We start from the raw sequence: 17555 nt of genomic DNA on the forward strand, positions 1-17555 counted from the left end.
AACTTGTAATTTTGCAGGGAAGTCCCTGATTGTTTTAAAATCATGTTTTTATACCCTCTCACTTGATTTCAAGAGGAATTATCATCAAAACTTCATGGATTCATAGATGTAAGTGACATATAGCAATACAATTGCTGTCTTTTTACACTTTGAACCTCAGTTTCTCACTATTTGCAAATAAACCCTTTAAAATAGTGAAATTAGCCATTTTGGTAGCATAACCTTACTATTTCTCTAGTTTTATTTGCAATTAGGCCTTCTCAAGTGATCATTAGGTTGAGAGTTGCAAAGGATGCATGTGGCTCACTTTAAACAACCCTTGTGCATTTATCTTTTATTTAAAGTCACTTTATTCCCTTATTTTGATTATTTTTGTAAAGAAATCAAAGGGTCAGATGAGTAAGGATGCCTGTGGCTCACTACACTCATCTTTACCTCTAATTAATTTACAAAAAAAGAATCAAGGGAGGCAGAGAAGAAGAAAATGAAAGAAAATAGAGAAAAATGTACAAAAATATAACTTTTTATGAAAAGTTTGTATCAAAACAATACATTTTATCTTTTTAATGTTTAAATACATTATTTAAGTGTTTTTAAAGAAGATTATTGCATCAGAACAGAAAAGAAGCAAGTGCTATAAGAAAAGAAGATCAAATGGCTAGAATAAAAGCTTTATTAATGAAAATAATGTACAAACAAGGTCCCTAGGGACTTTACATTGCATCCAAGCTCTAATTACCTAGGAATTAGACTTGTAACACAGAGGAAGCTTATGGTGTGTGTGTGCACCACTTGTATGTGTGTAAATGTGTGTGTAATGTGTAGTTGTATGCTCAGAGCTAAATGTGTGTGTTTTCTCTCTAGCTGTCGGGGCCTTTGAACTTCATTTGAGGTGCCCTTTTATAGGCAAAGAGCTCAGCTCAGGATTTGGTAGGGCTGAGGTGGTCTCATCTTGGCCAGAGGTGCTTGATCAAATGCCTCTGGTTGATTTATGTTTATTTGAATGCCATCAAGGAATGGGATCACCCAATTATACTTTGACATGTCATTTGAGTGTGTTGGATGCATTTGAGCCCTTAGATTGCATTAACAACAACTCTGGGCATCAATAGCCCTTGATTTACTGCCATATGGATGAGGAATGAGGGAATGCGTGCTCTTAGCCTCCAGGAGTATATTCTCCTATTTTTTCATGACCTTAGGCCTATTTGCCATGTGTCCAGGGAACCAGGAAAGGTGTTAACAGCTGCATCAGCTATGTTGTGTTGGACCCGAGCCATTTCAATGCTTAACATGGTCCTTTCTCGATTATTGAGCTTTATAATTGTAGGAGTGACAGAGAGCATCATGTTGCCTCCCTTATCATGTACTAGGGTCCAATTTATCATCTGCATAACCAATTTGATGCTCTCAGCCATGGCAGAAGCTGAGCTGGCATTCTTTGTTCAATTCACCTTTCTAAGTCCATTGAACCTCAAATTGAGCACACAGGTAGTGTCGTCTATGCTTAGTTGGCATCCCTGTTGAGTTTCAAAGCTTGATTGCATCTCTGGCTCAAGTTCACAACTTCACCCTTCTTCTCTTCTCGGTTCAAATTGAAGCTTGTGAGAGAGAGACAATCCTTGAGGTTTGGGCAGAGAGAAGAGGGAAGGTAGCTCTTTCAATCTTATATAAGCTTTGCTTCAATCCCTTCTTAATTTAGGCGAATTTAGAACTCAAAAATCGGCTTAGGCCGCGAGAGGAGGGAAGGAGAAGATGTCAGAGAAAGGGGCCCGCATGTCTGCCTCACTGACCTGTGCCTTCTCTCTCTTTCATTTCCTTTTCCCTCTGTATAAGGTTGGCGCATTGTAGGCCGCACAAGGGGACAGTGTTATGGTGTATGGTGCTCTTAGCGCACTCAAAATGAAGGGTTCAAAGGCGCTGAGTTTAAACTCAGCGCTCCCTTGCTCGTTTTGGCTGGTCTGGGCGCATGGTGCACCATTCCGCTGTCAGCTTGGTGTATGGAGTTCATTCTTCATGCACTGAGTTCACCCATATCCGAATTTCAGCGAAAATAGCTATGTGAGGCTGACAATGGGTCCCAGGGGTCAGGTTTAGGCTTGGTATACCTCATATTGCACCCAGAGAAGCCAGGTTTAATGCTAGGGGTACCCTGTGCCATGTGGCACCAATCAGGAGCTGCCATGTCAGCATTTTCTTTGAAAATTCATAACTCTTTAACCATTTGGAGTTAGAATCTGTATAAAATATCAAAATTCATGGTTTTCAATGTAGAATATTACCATGAACTTTAATATGTCATTTCCCTTCATCTTGGGAAGATTTTATGCACATTTAGCATTGTTCAAGCATCTAAATTGGTGCCAATTTAAATTGGCAACTTTCTAGGGTACAACAATGGCCTCTGGTTGGTAGTCCGGATTTTGTGGTGCAGACTTTATCTCCCGCCAATTGATGTTCTCCCCAGCATCGCGCAGCATGTCAACGAGGCGGCCTTCAAAACCGCCTGTCTCCACGATTGGTGCAGTGTGGTCGAGCATCTGGCATCCTATATATCGCCAAACATCCTTCGCTATGCACACCAAGCTGTGTCCAAGTCCTCTCATAGCGATCAACAGCTGCACACAACATGATTATGCCAACAGTAAGTAATTAAAATTTGCAATTTTAAATTAAAGTATGTTTCGGTTGTACTTACCGCGCAAGTATTGATCAGACCCCAAGGCATATAATTGCTGGATGAATCCATCAGTCTACGTCGAAGGGTCTCGCCATAATGGCATGTCAGGTAGACTGACGGCATGCCCCATCTCTGGTACCATACGGGATATCTCAGATTCTCGAGACCAGCACACAATGATGCAGTAGATGGCGGACTCCATAAGTGCTGCTCCGGATGTCGAGCCCAGTTGTACTGCATGACGAAATGCTGGCTCCAATCGACTTTAGACTTAGTGTGCACCATACTGCAAGTACAATTAATTAGAAAGGATAGAAACAGTGGCAATATTAAAGTGATAATGAAATTAAGTAGATGGTACTTGTGGAACTTGTCGGTTTCATCCTTGTCCATCAGCGGAAGCTCCGGGAGGAAAGCATCCAAGCCAAACTGTCGAGATACCCGATCAGGGTACTGATACTCCACTATCCAGAAACAGACGACCGGTCCCTGATAATACCATAGCCGTGTCTACTCTAATGTCAGCGAGCTCAGCCATCTACGCTGATACCATGCACGGTACGGAAACTAATCGATATTCCCATCTCGGAGCATCTGGAGCTGACCCCGGACATAAGAAATCCCCTTGCCCTTCTCTTCATGATCGTGATGACTGCCCCATATGGCGGCGTACGCGGGGCATCTGTCTGGGTTAGGACCTCCCCACCGGGGATGTGGCAATGGTATAACTGGCCGATTTATGGGCAGATGTGACCACGACCAATGCTGGAGCAGAAGAAGTGGTCCAAAAATATGTTTATTCTTGACCTGAAAATTTAACTTAAAATAAAAACTGGGTGCTTCTTATCCAACCTTCAATAACAACGTATATTAATACAGACTTACCAGACAAGCATGACACAGGCCTCTGTATAAGTGGGCGATGACAGCTCTACCCCAGTTCCATCTCGATTCTTTCTCCAGGTCCCTCAGCAGGGAGAGATACATCATCGGAACCGTGTCACCGCTGGAATCCTCGAACATGACAGCACCACACAAATCCAGCACATACGCCCTAGTATACCTGCAATATAAAATAATCAATATAAATAATTGAGATTGTTGATGAACTACTAAGTTAATTTAAAAAGTGTAATAGTACCTCCTGACCGCCTCAATGTCAGCAGTCTCAGGAAATATCTGATTCTGGAAGAAGTGAGACCGGAGTGCCTTTAGAGAAATACAGTACCCGGAATAGCGGAACTCCTCCTCCTCTCCCTTCTTCTTCTTATATTTCTTTTGCAGAGTCTTCGGATCACACCCTAACAACTCCGGTATCATCCTCTGCAGCTCTGGATGGTCTGAGATGCCACCTATGGGGTCGCCATCGATATGTAAACCCCATAAGGCGCTCACATCACCAAGGGTGACTGTCATCTCCCCGACCGGGAGATGAAATGTATGAGTCTCAGGTCGTCATCTCTCCGCTAGACCATGCATCAGAGACACATCGATCTTACTCTGCGGCATGGTGGCAAGCTGATACAACTCGAGGTTCAAGATGCATCGCTGCATTTCTTTATGGGGAACGAATGAAATCTCAGACCTACGGTGCCTCACCGTAAGCATGACATCATCCTGTATTTATTATCAATTTGTCAGACTCAAATCGTGCCATTTTTTTAGTACCTCAACAGATGTCATTTTTTAAGTATAAAAATCACGTACCTCAACAGATGCCAATGAGACGCGGTGCATTCTAACCCTAAATTGAACCGTAAACCCTAAATTTTTAAGTAATTCACAATTCACAAACATAAACCCTAAATTTAACTATAAACCCTAAATTTTTAAAAAATTCACAATTCACAACTATAAACCCTAAATTGAACCATATGACATTCAAGCAATTTTACCATAAATCATAATCCTAAATTCGAGCAATTGAACCAATTCAAGCAATTCAAGCATCCAATTCAAGCAATCAAGCAATTCAACCATCTAATTCAAGCATCCAATTCAAGCATGTCACTGCCACAATTCAAGCATCCAATTCAAGTATGTCATTCCCATAATTTATAATCCCACAATTCCCACAATGTAATAGCATTTATAAATAACCCGCAATTCTCACAATTCGTGAAATTCGACCAATTCAACTAATTACTCACATTTAACCCTAAACGTCGAATCGAACCAAACCGAATCACATTACACCATTTAATCACATTTAACCCAAACCCTAAACCCTAATCGAATAAAAAAAAGAACTCACTTGGTCGATTGAGAGAGAAGCGAATCGAGGCGCGAGGCAGTGACGAGCGTGGTGCGAGGCAGAGAGGGGTCGGCCGGCAGGGCTTCCTTCTTCTTTTTTTCACTTTTTTTACGGTTTGGATGAAGGCAGCGGAGGGGGAAGAAGGAGGGCTCACGGGTTTATGAAGATGGGTAGTGGGGCGCCCGTCCCTAGGGCGCTTCACTCACCATTTGGGCCGCCACAACCCAGGGCGCTTCATATATTGTATGGGCCGCCCGAAGCCCAGGCGGTCAGGGCAGAAAAAAAAAATGGTGCACAGGGTTATTTTTAAAATTAATATTTTTTAAGGGATATTAAAAAAATGGCCGCTATATATATTAATTATATTAATGTAACAGTTATATTTGCTAAACTTAAATATTCGATTGCTTAACACTTTTTTGTTCCTTTAAAATTTAATAATTTGGGCATATTTCCAAAAGTGCTGACCAATTCAACATGACGTAAACATCATGTTACTGCCACACAAAATTAATTAATTAATTACATACAATGTCATCCACATGTTGTATATATATTTTAGTGTTCTCAAAATTTGGACAGTGCAAGTTTTGACCAATCATTTTTGTTAACACAAGCACGTGATGGATACCCACTTACCCCAATCATGCAGCTTAATTGTTAATCTCCATTTTATTATTAAGCACGTTGGTAGGGGTGTCAATGACACCCTTTTACCCGTTTATCCGACTTGTATCATATCTGAAAACACGGATAAGGATAAAAAAAAAATTTCGTTAGCTAATCGGGTACGAGTAAGGGTAATGATTTTTTTTCCGTTATCTTACCCATTTTCGTATAAGATAATTTTTAAAAATATAATTATATATATATATGAAGATGATAGATGACACAATAAATTTTTGTATTTTATTAAATTTTCATAATACAAATTAATTGTATTCATTAATTTTTTTCTTATTTTGAAAAATATTTTATCGAAAGCACAGATCAAAATATTAATGGTATTTTTTTATCCGTTTACCCGACCCGTACCGTATTCGAAAAGACGAGTAAGGATAAAGATTTTTTTTTCGTTATCATAATGGGTACGGGTATGAAAATATCTCCACCCGACCCGTATCGTACCCATTGACACCCCTACACGTTGGGTGTCTGATCCGTTAACGGCTACGATTGAAAGATGAAACTTCGGATTTGATCTGAGCCCTCCAATTACATAATTTGTCTTTTTTTTATTAAATGCATATGTTTTATGTATAAAAGTCTAAATTTTGTTAAAAATATACTCACCACATGTGCTACCACACAATACGTTACAATTAAAATTGAACAGACTGAAATTTAGAGATATATTTCTCATTTTCCTTATTTCTTTGTTTCCATATTTTTTTTCTCTTCAATTGAGAAGACTCCACCTTTCATTTTCTTATTTCGTTCTTTCCTTACTTCTTCTTCATTTTTATAGGGATCACAATGGAAATTATTTTTTTAATTTCCTTATTTTTCTTTCTTTGCTTCTATACATATTTTGTGGGTAATTTAGAATATATTTCCAATATATAGTATATCAATGTGTGTGTGTGTCGGTGCGTGTATATTCTAAATTGGTAACAAAGAAGAAGAAGAATATAAATTGGAAACAAAGAAGAATATAAATTGAAACGTGTGTGTGGATATATATTTCTCTTATAATATGTGTGTATCCTATACATACACACAATAACACTTTTTATTTATGTTTTTTAATAGAGGAGGGTTCAAATGCCTCCATGTTTTTGTGCCTCCATCATGCCTCCATCTCTCTCTATCATTTTCAAAGTTCAAACAGTCGATCCGAACCGCTCAACCTAACCTCCATACTAAAATATGTTTGGAGACCAAATTTTATATTTTTAGGAATTTTTTTACTATTTTTTTTAGATAGGTACAAAATCAGTAAATCTGAACCATCTAAAAACAGTATTTTTGTACCTATCTAAAAAAATAGTAAAAAAATTCCTAAAAATATAAAATTTGGTCTCCAAACATATTTTAGTATGGATGTTACGTTGAGCGGTTCGGATCGACTGTTTGAACTTTGAAAATGATGGAGAAAGATGGAGGCATGATGGAGGCACAAAAACATGGAGGCATTTGAACCCTCCTCTTTTTAATATCATATTATATGTCAATATTGAATTGTTGTATGATATTTGATATTAGATTCAAATTGAGCTATTATTTGACATCATTGGTACTTAAAAATAAAGAATCATCACATCATCAAATTGTTATCAGAGATAACCGTATAAATTTTCTATTAATATGTATCTTAATTTTTGAATAATTATTATTTTTATTAATATATATATATTTTATAATATATCTCCGTTGCAACGCACAGGTATGATCCTAGTTATGTATTATTTAGCATTGTAATCAATTGATCCCTTGAGCTAAAAAAAGCTGCACGCATCTGTTGCAACACTATATTGATCAAGTGAATTTGGACTCACAGAACCACTTTGGGCCCAAATATAAACATCATCCTTATAAAACCACTTTGGGCCCAAATTTTCCTTTCCCACATTTAGTTATTCCAGGCCCAGAATATCAGATATTATAGCCCAAACTAAAACCCTTGCAAAACCTTCCCTTTCTTCCCACACGGCCACTCCTCTCTTCCTTTCCCTTCGGTCTCCGATGCAATCACTCCGCCGTCGTCTCCCCTCCATTACCCTCCCGTCCCCTCACCTCCGCCGCGGCTCCGTCGACGATCGCATTCAATGTGTCCGCGATCGTGCTCTGGACCACATCGTGGAGAAAGAAAAATATCTCCTCCCCTTCCTCTCCCTCAAAGACCACCTCCTCTCCACCTCCCCTTCCCCTCCCCATTCCCTCCCCCTCTCCTCCATTACCCCTCTCAAATCCCGCCTCTACCTCCCATGTCGCGCTATCCAGTTCATCCGCCTCTTCCCCTACGCTTTCACTGAAACCCTACCTTCCCCTCCCCTCCCCCCGGTTCCCCAAATCCGACCCACCAACGAGCTTCTCTCCTTGCACGAGGAGGAGCTTCAAGCAGAAGCAATCTCTCAGTCTGATGTGGCTGATCGCCTGCTGAAATTGCTTATGCTGTCGCCAAGTCGAAAGTTGCCACTTTGGCTGGTCGAGAGGTTGAGGTGGAATCTAGGGTTGCCAAGAGATTTTATCAGGTCGGTTTTGCCGAAATACCCTGATTACTTTTGCACCTCGCCTTCTATGTCAAACCATGGTGAACTTGATTTGGAGGTGGTTTATTATAGGAGAGATCTTGCTGTGTCTTCCATGGAGAGGTAATATAATATGATTAGTTGATTGAGTTGATTTCTGATGATATGAATTACGTAGTTTAAGTTACAGACTCACAGTTGATACTTGATATTATATTTAAGCAATTAAAATTTTAGCGTTGTTACTTTGTTTACTGAAACTTGACTGACCTTTAAAAAAAAATTGGTTGTTGTTATGAATTTATGCTCAGCAATGCATTCAACAGTAAGTTGAGATTGAACGTACCATTGTCGTACAAATAGTGCAAAGAAAAGTAATACTGGTACTGGTCTGTACCTTTTCTATTTTGTTATGAAATTCAAGACTGGCAGCAAGTGTTGTATGTTATAAAACTGATTCCGGTAATAACCTAGCTGACTTTTTAAATGAACAGGTTTACCAAAATGGATCTGACTTGGGATGCATTTGATCATGAAAGTTGTTTATCTCTATTATACTTTCAACGTGATAACCTGTCTATATGGTCCCAGATATAAATTCCGATCATCGGTTTGGGTTGGCATTTGGAATTGACCATACTTGCTAAAATATCCCTTTCAAAGTATAACTTCAGACTAAACAAATTGCCATTTTAACAGTTACGCAAAACGCACTGGTGAATACAAGAATGGTTCTCCTCTGGCATTCCCATTGCATTTCTCCAGAGGTTTCAAGCTCGATAACAAAGTCCGAAAATGGTTAGACAACTGGCAGAAGCTTCCCTACCATTCCCCTTATGAGAGCGGGTCCCACCTGACCCCGAAGAGCGATATTGCTGAGAAATGGGTGGTAGCTGTGTTTCATGAAGCACTGAGTCTCTTCGTAGACAAGAAAACTGAAAAGTCTAACTTGATTTTGCTTGGTCAAAAGATGGGGTTGCCACCTGCCTTCAGAAAAGCAATCATAAACCATCCTGGCATATTTTATGTTTCAAATAAATTGAAAACTGAGACGGTTGTTTTGAGGGAAGGTTATAGGCGGCATGTGTTGGTTGAGAAACACCCAATGATGGATGTGAGGTATCGGTACGTGCATTTGATGCACAAGCGCAAGCCTATCAAGGCCAAAGGAGGGGAAAAGAAGAAAGCAGCTGCAATTGGCGATGATAGAGATAGTGAATTTGATGATGTGGATGAGTATGACGAAGAGGAAGACGAGGACGAAGAAGAGAGTGATGATGATGATGACGATGACGATGACGTTAACATAAGTAATTCTGTGGTAAAAGGGATTGCTCGGTCTAGAAGTGTGGGAAGAGAGATAAATGCGAGGCAAAGGAGAACAAAAGTTGATAGATGAATTGATGGTGGTTTTGTTTTATGAATAATCAGTACGGGTATCTGTTGGATTCTGCTACTAGTGTGCCGATATCACATTTTTCCTTTGTTCATTTTGTCAAGTGAAGTGATTTATCCGAGAAATCTTGATTATTTTATACATGATGTATATTGGAAAATTTTGTAGTATCTTCTCTAGCCCTTGAGGTTTATCTTAATATAGCTCGATTATTTCTGGGTTTTCTTATTGTACATTTGTTCTTTTGTACTATTTTCTTTGTTAAAATGTAATGTAATTTTAATAGCTTAACAATTTAATCCTTAATCTCAATACAATTTGGTCACAAGTGCATGACCTTATAGCTTAGTAATTTGGGTATCGAACTACAGAGAGGTATTGTAAGTACTGGTTTATCGGTTTTTAATAATCTAGACAAGTAAATATTGAGTGATTTTTTATAAACTGAATTATAAAAATGTTGGATGAATTAACTAAATGCAGGATGAATTATAAACTAATGCAGACTAAATTTCAGAATCTCAGCCTGAGTTTCAGACAGAATGTAGGATGAATTATCTGAATGCAACTTAAATTAACAAAATGTAGATTGAATTCCATAAACAGAAAATAATGAGAAAAATCAGAGAAAATGAATATCTAGGATTATGGTTTCACTATAATACTTTTAATTATGTATTTCTAATTGTTTTTTTAATATTTGGGTTGCAATTGTTGAGGGGGTGTTATCATAAGGTAAATGTTTATCCACTTTCGCGGCTTCGCACCGTATCTAGATTAAATAGGTCTTCTACGTTCGTGGCTTACCAGTTTTAATCTGAACCCATTAAGCTATTTGATAATCCGTGTTTTTTCCCAAAAGCCTTTTGGACTACTTTCGTAGTTCCGAGTACTTAAGTTTGTTTATGTTGTTCAAGCAATTCAATTTCTCATTTCGGTCCATCACCAAATTCATCTAGTATTGTTTGCATAACTATCACTATTTTAAAAAGTACTTCTAATATAAATTTCTTATTTCGGTCTCAATTTATTATTAGCGGATCTCTTAATAAAATAAGAAATAACCAAACAAACCATTTAAGCATTTATAAACAATTCAATATCACAATCACAAATAAATTCAAACAACTAAATTAACATAACAAAAGTATCAAGTTACTTCCATATCCTTAGATAAAATGTTTAGCCAAGTATATTTTCAACATAATCCCAAGTCATATTTGATTTCATTAAAATTAGAAAAATAAAAGAAGAAGAAGAAAAATTAAAACCTCCCTTAATCAAATACAACTCTTCCTTTGCCTGTGACCGAGTCATATTTGGTTTGCCTGTGACCGAGTCTCCCTTTTCTTCAATTCCCTCAAAAATTCAAAGTGACAAAAAATTAAATGCTAAAGTCAAGATGGTCTCAGTTTTCCAGCCAGAGCCTAATATATCCTCTCATCCCATTGAATATTTTTTTTTTGGTAAGAAATAAACGGACATTTTTCTTAATACCCCAAAATAAAAAGTTAATTTTAAAAATAACCCCGCATCCTATTTTTTTTCAAAAATAACCTAACCGCCTGGCCCACGGGCGATCTCCTCGGAGACCAAACCGCCTCTCCCACGGGCGGTCTCCTAGGGACCAAACCGCCCCCCCCACGGGCGGTCTCCTTTTTTTTTTTTTTTTTAGAGATTTGAGTATTTTGATTTAAATAATTTTGTGAAGAAAAAATTTTCTTGTTTAGAGTGTATGCCAAAAAATAAGACATGATATCCATACTAAATTGTCGATCCGAACCGTTCAAAGCCTAAATTGTCGATCTGAACTGTTCAACATGATATCCATACTAAAATATGGTTAGGGATGAAATTTTATAATTTTTAAAATTTTTTTACTATTTTTTAAGATGGGTAGAAAATCATTGTTTTTTGAACGGTTCAAAAATAGTGATTTTGTACCTATCTTAAAAAATAGCAAAAAAATTTCAAAAAATATAAAATTTCATCTCCATGCATATTTTAGTATAAATATTTTCTTGAACTGTTCGGATCGACAATTTGGACTTTGAAAATGAAAATATAAAATATGAGGCATGAAAAAAAGAGAGGCATTGGAACCCTCCTCTATATATATACATATATACATATACACATATACATATACACATATACACATATACATATACATATATACATATACATATACACATATACATATACACATATACACATATACATATACACATATACATATATGTTACGTTACGAAATTTTTATAATTAATTTCAAATGATTTAAACGAAAGAATCGATAAATCATGTTCACAAAATGGAAGTTTAAACCTTAATTAAGGTTCCCCTAAATAAGTAGGTTAAGTGTGAATCGAAACCGCGTCGAAATTTCGAGATTTTGAAACTTTATAGGCTGAGTGCGGATAGGATTGACCCGTAGTGCGGGTGGGAGCATCCGCACTCATGCAATTCTGTGTTGGTCTGAAATTTGCTAAGTACTGAGTGCGGGTGAGTGACCCGCAGTGCGGATGGGTCCAGCCGCACTCATGAATTTCTGTATTGCACTGAATTTTTCCTGAAAATTGACTAAGTAGTGAGTGCGGGTGAGGGATCCGCAGTGCGGATGGGTGCAACCGCACTCATGAATTTCTGTGTTAAACTTCCTGAAATCGGCTAAGTACTGGGTGCGGATGAGGTTGACCCGCAGTGCGGGTGGAGTTCATCCGCACTAGGCTCGGATTTTCTGAAATTTCTGTTGACAACTTTCCAAGTCTCGAGTGCGGGTCAAGCCACCCGCAGTGCGGATGGGTGCATCCGCATTCAGGGTAATTTTAACCCTAAAATCCAAATCAAAGCTTCTCTCTCTCTCTCTTCCACCATTCCCCATTTTTAAGTGATTTTCGTCCAAGAGAGAAGAAAAAGAGCTCGTGAGTTTTCGTTTCTTTCAGACTCCCGATTGTTGCGAGAAATCGAGTTTGGAACCGAGAAAGCAGCCGAGGATCTCTCCGAACCCTCCTATTTGGTATTTCTTTCTCTCTCTATTTCTTTCGAAACCTCGAATTTTCTCGATTTCTCAGATTCTCGTTTTAAACCCGAGATTTGGGTTCGAATTGCTCGAGGACTAGTTCCTCTACACTCCTTACTAGTTTGTTTGTCAATCTTTTTCCCGATTTCTTCCGATTTGTGAAATCTGATTTCTAGGGTTTCGTGCCAAAATTGAAAGTTGGCATAATCGTGATTTGATTTGTTTAACCCGACCAATTAGACTTGTAATCAGTAGGGTTGCCTCCTGATCGTGAATTTTTAGAACGTTTAACGGTTAATTTGAGGTTTTGACCAAATTAGGGTTAACCAATCGGTAAATTGAATTGAACCGAGAACCAAAGTAGTGAAACGGTGATTGATGGTTACCAAAGTGAAATAATATATGGCTAGAGGGCCTAGATGAAATGGTGCACCGTTATGTGAGATTTTGATAAGAAAAGAGGAATCGAAAGAATTGGTACCAAAGCATAGGAATTGGTTAAGGAATGTAAAGGCCCTAGTACCACTCGATTAAACTCCTCGATCATGAACCAAGGTTAAACCTAGAATACGTGTGATATAGGTGTAGGCTCGGTCGAGCAAGACGTAGCGAGGCAATTCGAGACGCCTGATCCATAGTTTAAGTGGTACGCTCATCATAATAAGGTGCGGGATTCTTGGACTTGTTTGATACTTTATTTTCAGGAATTAAACTGTTTATTCGTTTGTCATGTTGAATGATTAATTGTTGCATATTTTGGAATTCATGCTGTAGATTGATTCTTGCATAACTGAGAATGATTTAAATTGTTCGGTTAAGATTACTTGGCATGTTGGTATGGTTATTATTTGATTAGTTCTATAAATTGTTCTTGATGTGAATGAATCTGTCAGGCCGACCTGTTTAGGTGGCTGGATAAGGTGACGGTGACCTATCCGTTGACCTGTGTTTATGAATTTGCCAGACCGACCTGTTTAGGTGGCTATATTAAGGTGACGCTGCTGACTTATGCGTTGACCTGTTAGAATTTGCCAGACCGACCTGTTTAGGTGGCTGGATTAAGGTGACGCTGCTGACTTATGCGTTGACCTGTTAGAATTTGCCAGACCGACCTGTTTAGGTGGCTGGATAAGGTGACGGTGACCTATCCGTTGACCTGTTTAATGAATTGTGCAAAGCTGATAGCTGATTGTGATTCTATTTGAATGAAATTGCAAAGTTGAGCGGTATGGCTGACTTTGATTCCGTGTGATTGCAGTTGTGTCAAGTTGACCTGTATAGGTGACTTGTAACCAGACCTTAGGAAATGGTTAAGCCAAACAACAACTACAGATGGGTGTCAGATAAATGGACCAGCTTGGTTGGCCATCTGTAGGCGTCTGTAACCCTACAGATGTGGGTTTGATAACGGTCCAGTTCGAAAGAACATCTGTAGTTGCTACAAGCCCTAATGAATTGAGTTAAGCCAAAATATCTGTTGTGTTTGAAATTCATCTTGGAAATTTCGTGAACTGTGTTTCAGGTTGATTAATTGTTGTCGAGCATTGGTATACTGTTATTTATGATTATATACATCTGTTTGCATTGTTATTGTTTGGGTTTCATTGTTGAATATGGAGTTTGATTGCAAGTCCAATAGTCTGAACTGTGGCAAATTCGCACTGAGAATTTATTCTCACCCCCACCCTCCCGGTTATTTTACAGGTACTGGTGCGACTGATTCCGGAGAGGCACGCGAGTAGTAGGCCATAGAAGCTTACCATCTCAGGACCCTAGATATTTTGGTGTATAGTTTTAGGGTAGGCCTCATGGTTGGTATCCGGATGAGATACTTATATTGTATTATTTACTGTCCAGACTGTGTACTCTGATTTTAAATGAGAATGATTGAATTGTGTGTTGTTTTGATTGAATTGTTAATTGCCTTGTAAGCATACACGACGTTGTATGCTTACGGCGGGGGACTGTTACGACCCGTGGCCGCGGGGTGTGACAATATATACATATACATATATACAAATTTTTTTGTTATAAACTCATTTTTTTTATAATATATGTATATATAAATATATACATATACATATATTATATAGAGATAGGCTAATGTGCCTGGCCCACGGGCGGTCTCCTAGGGGACCAAACCGCTCCTCCCACGGACGGTCCTCTTTTTTTTTTAGAGATCTGAGTATTTTGATTTAAATATACACATATATATATATGTATATGTATATGTGTATATGTGTATATGTGTATATGTGTATATGTGTATATGTGTATATGTGTATATGTGTATATGTGTATATGTGTATATGTGTATATGTGTATATGTATATGTATATGTATATGTGTATATGTATATATGTATATATATAGAGAAGGGTTCCAATGCCTCATTTTTTTCATGTCTCATATTTTATATTTTCATTTTCAAAGTCCAAATTGTCGATCCGAACTGTTCAACAAAATATTTATACTAAAATATGCATGGAGATGAAATTTTATATTTTTTGGAATTTCTTTGCTATTTTTTAAGATAGGTACAAAATCACTATTTTTGAACCGTTCAAAAAACAATGATTTTCTACCCATCTTAAAAAATAGTAAAAAAATTTCAAAAATTATAAAATTTCATCCCTAACCATATTTTAGTATGGATATCATGTTGAACGGTTCGGATCGACAATTTAGTATGGATATCATGTTGAACGGTTCGGATCGACAATTTAGTATGGATATCATGTCTTATTTTTTGGCATACACTCTAAACAAGAAAACTTTTTCTTCACAAAATTATTTAAATCAAAATACTCAAATCTCTAAAAAAAAAAAAAAAAAAAAAAAAAAAGGGAGACCGCCCGTGGGGGGAGCGGTTTGGTCCCTAGGAGACCGCCCGTGAGTGGGGCGGTTTGGTCTCCGAGAAGACCGCCCGTGGGCCAGGCGGTTAGGTTATTTTTGAAAAAAAATAGAATGCGCAGTTATTTTTTAAATTAACTTTTTATTTTGAGGTATTAATAAAAATAGCCGAGAAATAAAGGCCCAGTATGCGCCAGCTAATATCTCTTTTTTTGTAAAATAAGTGCTAGCTAAGATAACTAAAATAAAAAATGCCAGCGGCAACCAAAATAAGTAGGAATCCAAGAAAATGTTCAAATGATTCATGCTCTGCCGATTACTCTCCAATTCTTTCCTTATAAGATTTTTATTGATTTGTTTCTCCATTCGGCTTGACATTTTTGATCTTCCGTGCACATACAAATCACGCGGTTTCATGCTCCAATTCTGCAGTAATTAACAACTTGCGCATTATCTTATATCTCGACTAACATTAATTAAAATTAAGCGAAATAATAAATAAAATGCAGCAAAACATGATAATTAAGATAAGATTTGGGATCAATTGTGTGTCAATTAATGCGTCAAATTATGATTCATCAAAATGGTATTGAAACTTTGATTTCATAATAATTTTTCTCCTCTTTTCTTAAAATTAATGCTAGTGGAGCTGATTTTTAACTATTTTCTGCTGAATCTACTTCTTACCTTCGGAAGGGATATTACAAAACTAACTGTATCCTTCAAATTGTCCAAGCAGTTACAAGTTAGTTTTCTAATCCAAAAAGTCAACCGTTACCCCCGAGCTACTTGTACTTCCCGATAAAATTCGTACTCCATAGTACATGTATACGAGAATAAAATTCGTACTACATAGTACATGTATACAAGAATATATAGAAGAGTTCTCGAAATTTCAAAAATTCAAATTATGTACGATATAAAAGGGAAGAATTAAATGTTCCATTGACTTTCTTATCTCAATTTTCGTACTCTATATACCCCAATAATATCTCAATTTCCTTCACCTACCCGATGGACATGTCCCCGCCGCCTCCGATGGCCCCAGTGAAGAAGCACTACACAGCCATGACCTTCTTCTGGGGCAGGAAGTCGGAGGTCCTTTTCACCAACTGGCCCGGGGACAGTCGAGGCATGTACGCCCTGGCACTGATCGTCGTCTTTCTGTTGGCTGCAGGAGCAGAGATAATCAGCACCCACCGCCTGGACAGGCTCGCACACAACAAGGGCCTGGCACAGACGGCGGTGCACACATTGAGAGTCGGGCTTATGTACCTCCTCATGCTCGCAGTCATGTCGTTCAACGGGGGCATCTTCATAGCCGCATGCGTGGGACATGCGGTCGGGTTCTTGCTTTTCAGGAGCGCAATTTTCAGTAAGCCATCAGAGGAATTGACGATTTCGCGTGAAGAGAGCAAGCATTGCGACCTTCCTTCTACAAGCTGCTGATCATAATGAATTCTGCACCTGGAGAATGTGAATTATATCAATTTTATTATCATGTTGTGAACTTTTGGCTGTTTTGGATTTCCGATGGTTACTTGTTACTTGATCCGGTTGACGCAATGCATGTTGTTATTTGCTTGCAAAGGGTGCTTGTTAATTGTTTGAATGTTTGAATTGGCGTGAATACTGATGTTTTGATTTGATTGCAAAATGTGCTTGTTGTTTGAATGTCTAATTGGTGCTAATTATACGGTTATACCAATTCTTGAAACTATGTATTGTTTGATTTGGTTGCGAAAATGTGTTTGATTGTTTGGACTTTTTAATTTGAATAAAGTTTCTGATTCTTGTTTACTTTTATTATGGTGGTTAATAAAATTACGCTATGAAAATAATAAAGAAAAAATAATTGTGACTTTTCCGAAAAATAAAACACAAAACTGAAATTATTTTTAAATATAAAAAACTATGGGTGTTTATCCATTTTTGTTTATGTCATTAATTATAAAGGAAATTACCATGGTTGTTGCCTTGTTGGTTAGAGTCGAGATATTTTCTTTTCTTAAGCAGTAGCTAGGCCAATAAAATCTCTACCATTCAAATACGCTATGCATGAATCTCAAAGCACAAATAATACTGGCCTGGCCCCCTGCACTATGCTTGAATAGGCACCGTACAGGTTGGTCACGCAAAAGTTGAAATACCGATACTGAG

General features: G+C 37.8%; 2 protein-coding genes across 2 annotated transcripts; both read left to right on the forward strand.

Annotated features, from left to right (window-relative positions):
* Positions 1 to 7586: 7586 nt before the first annotated feature.
* Positions 7587 to 9737, forward strand: LOC144572578 (protein WHAT'S THIS FACTOR 9, mitochondrial-like). Its single transcript, XM_078322205.1, has 2 exons — positions 7587 to 8248; positions 8825 to 9737. The coding sequence occupies exons 1-2, from the start codon at positions 7620 to 7622 to the stop codon at positions 9522 to 9524; spliced, it is 1329 nt and encodes a 442-aa protein (XP_078178331.1). The 5' UTR covers positions 7587 to 7619; the 3' UTR covers positions 9525 to 9737.
* Positions 9738 to 16375: 6638 nt separating this feature from the next.
* Positions 16376 to 17007, forward strand: LOC144572869 (copper transporter 1-like). The gene has a single exon (XM_078322550.1). The coding sequence runs from the start codon at positions 16410 to 16412 to the stop codon at positions 16842 to 16844; it is 435 nt and encodes a 144-aa protein (XP_078178676.1). The 5' UTR covers positions 16376 to 16409; the 3' UTR covers positions 16845 to 17007.
* The last annotated feature ends 548 nt before the right edge of the window (positions 17008 to 17555 follow it).

This window comes from Carex rostrata, chromosome 20, assembly GCF_964058835.1.
Source record: "Carex rostrata chromosome 20, lpCarRost1.2, whole genome shotgun sequence".
NCBI lineage: Eukaryota > Viridiplantae > Streptophyta > Magnoliopsida > Poales > Cyperaceae > Carex > Carex rostrata.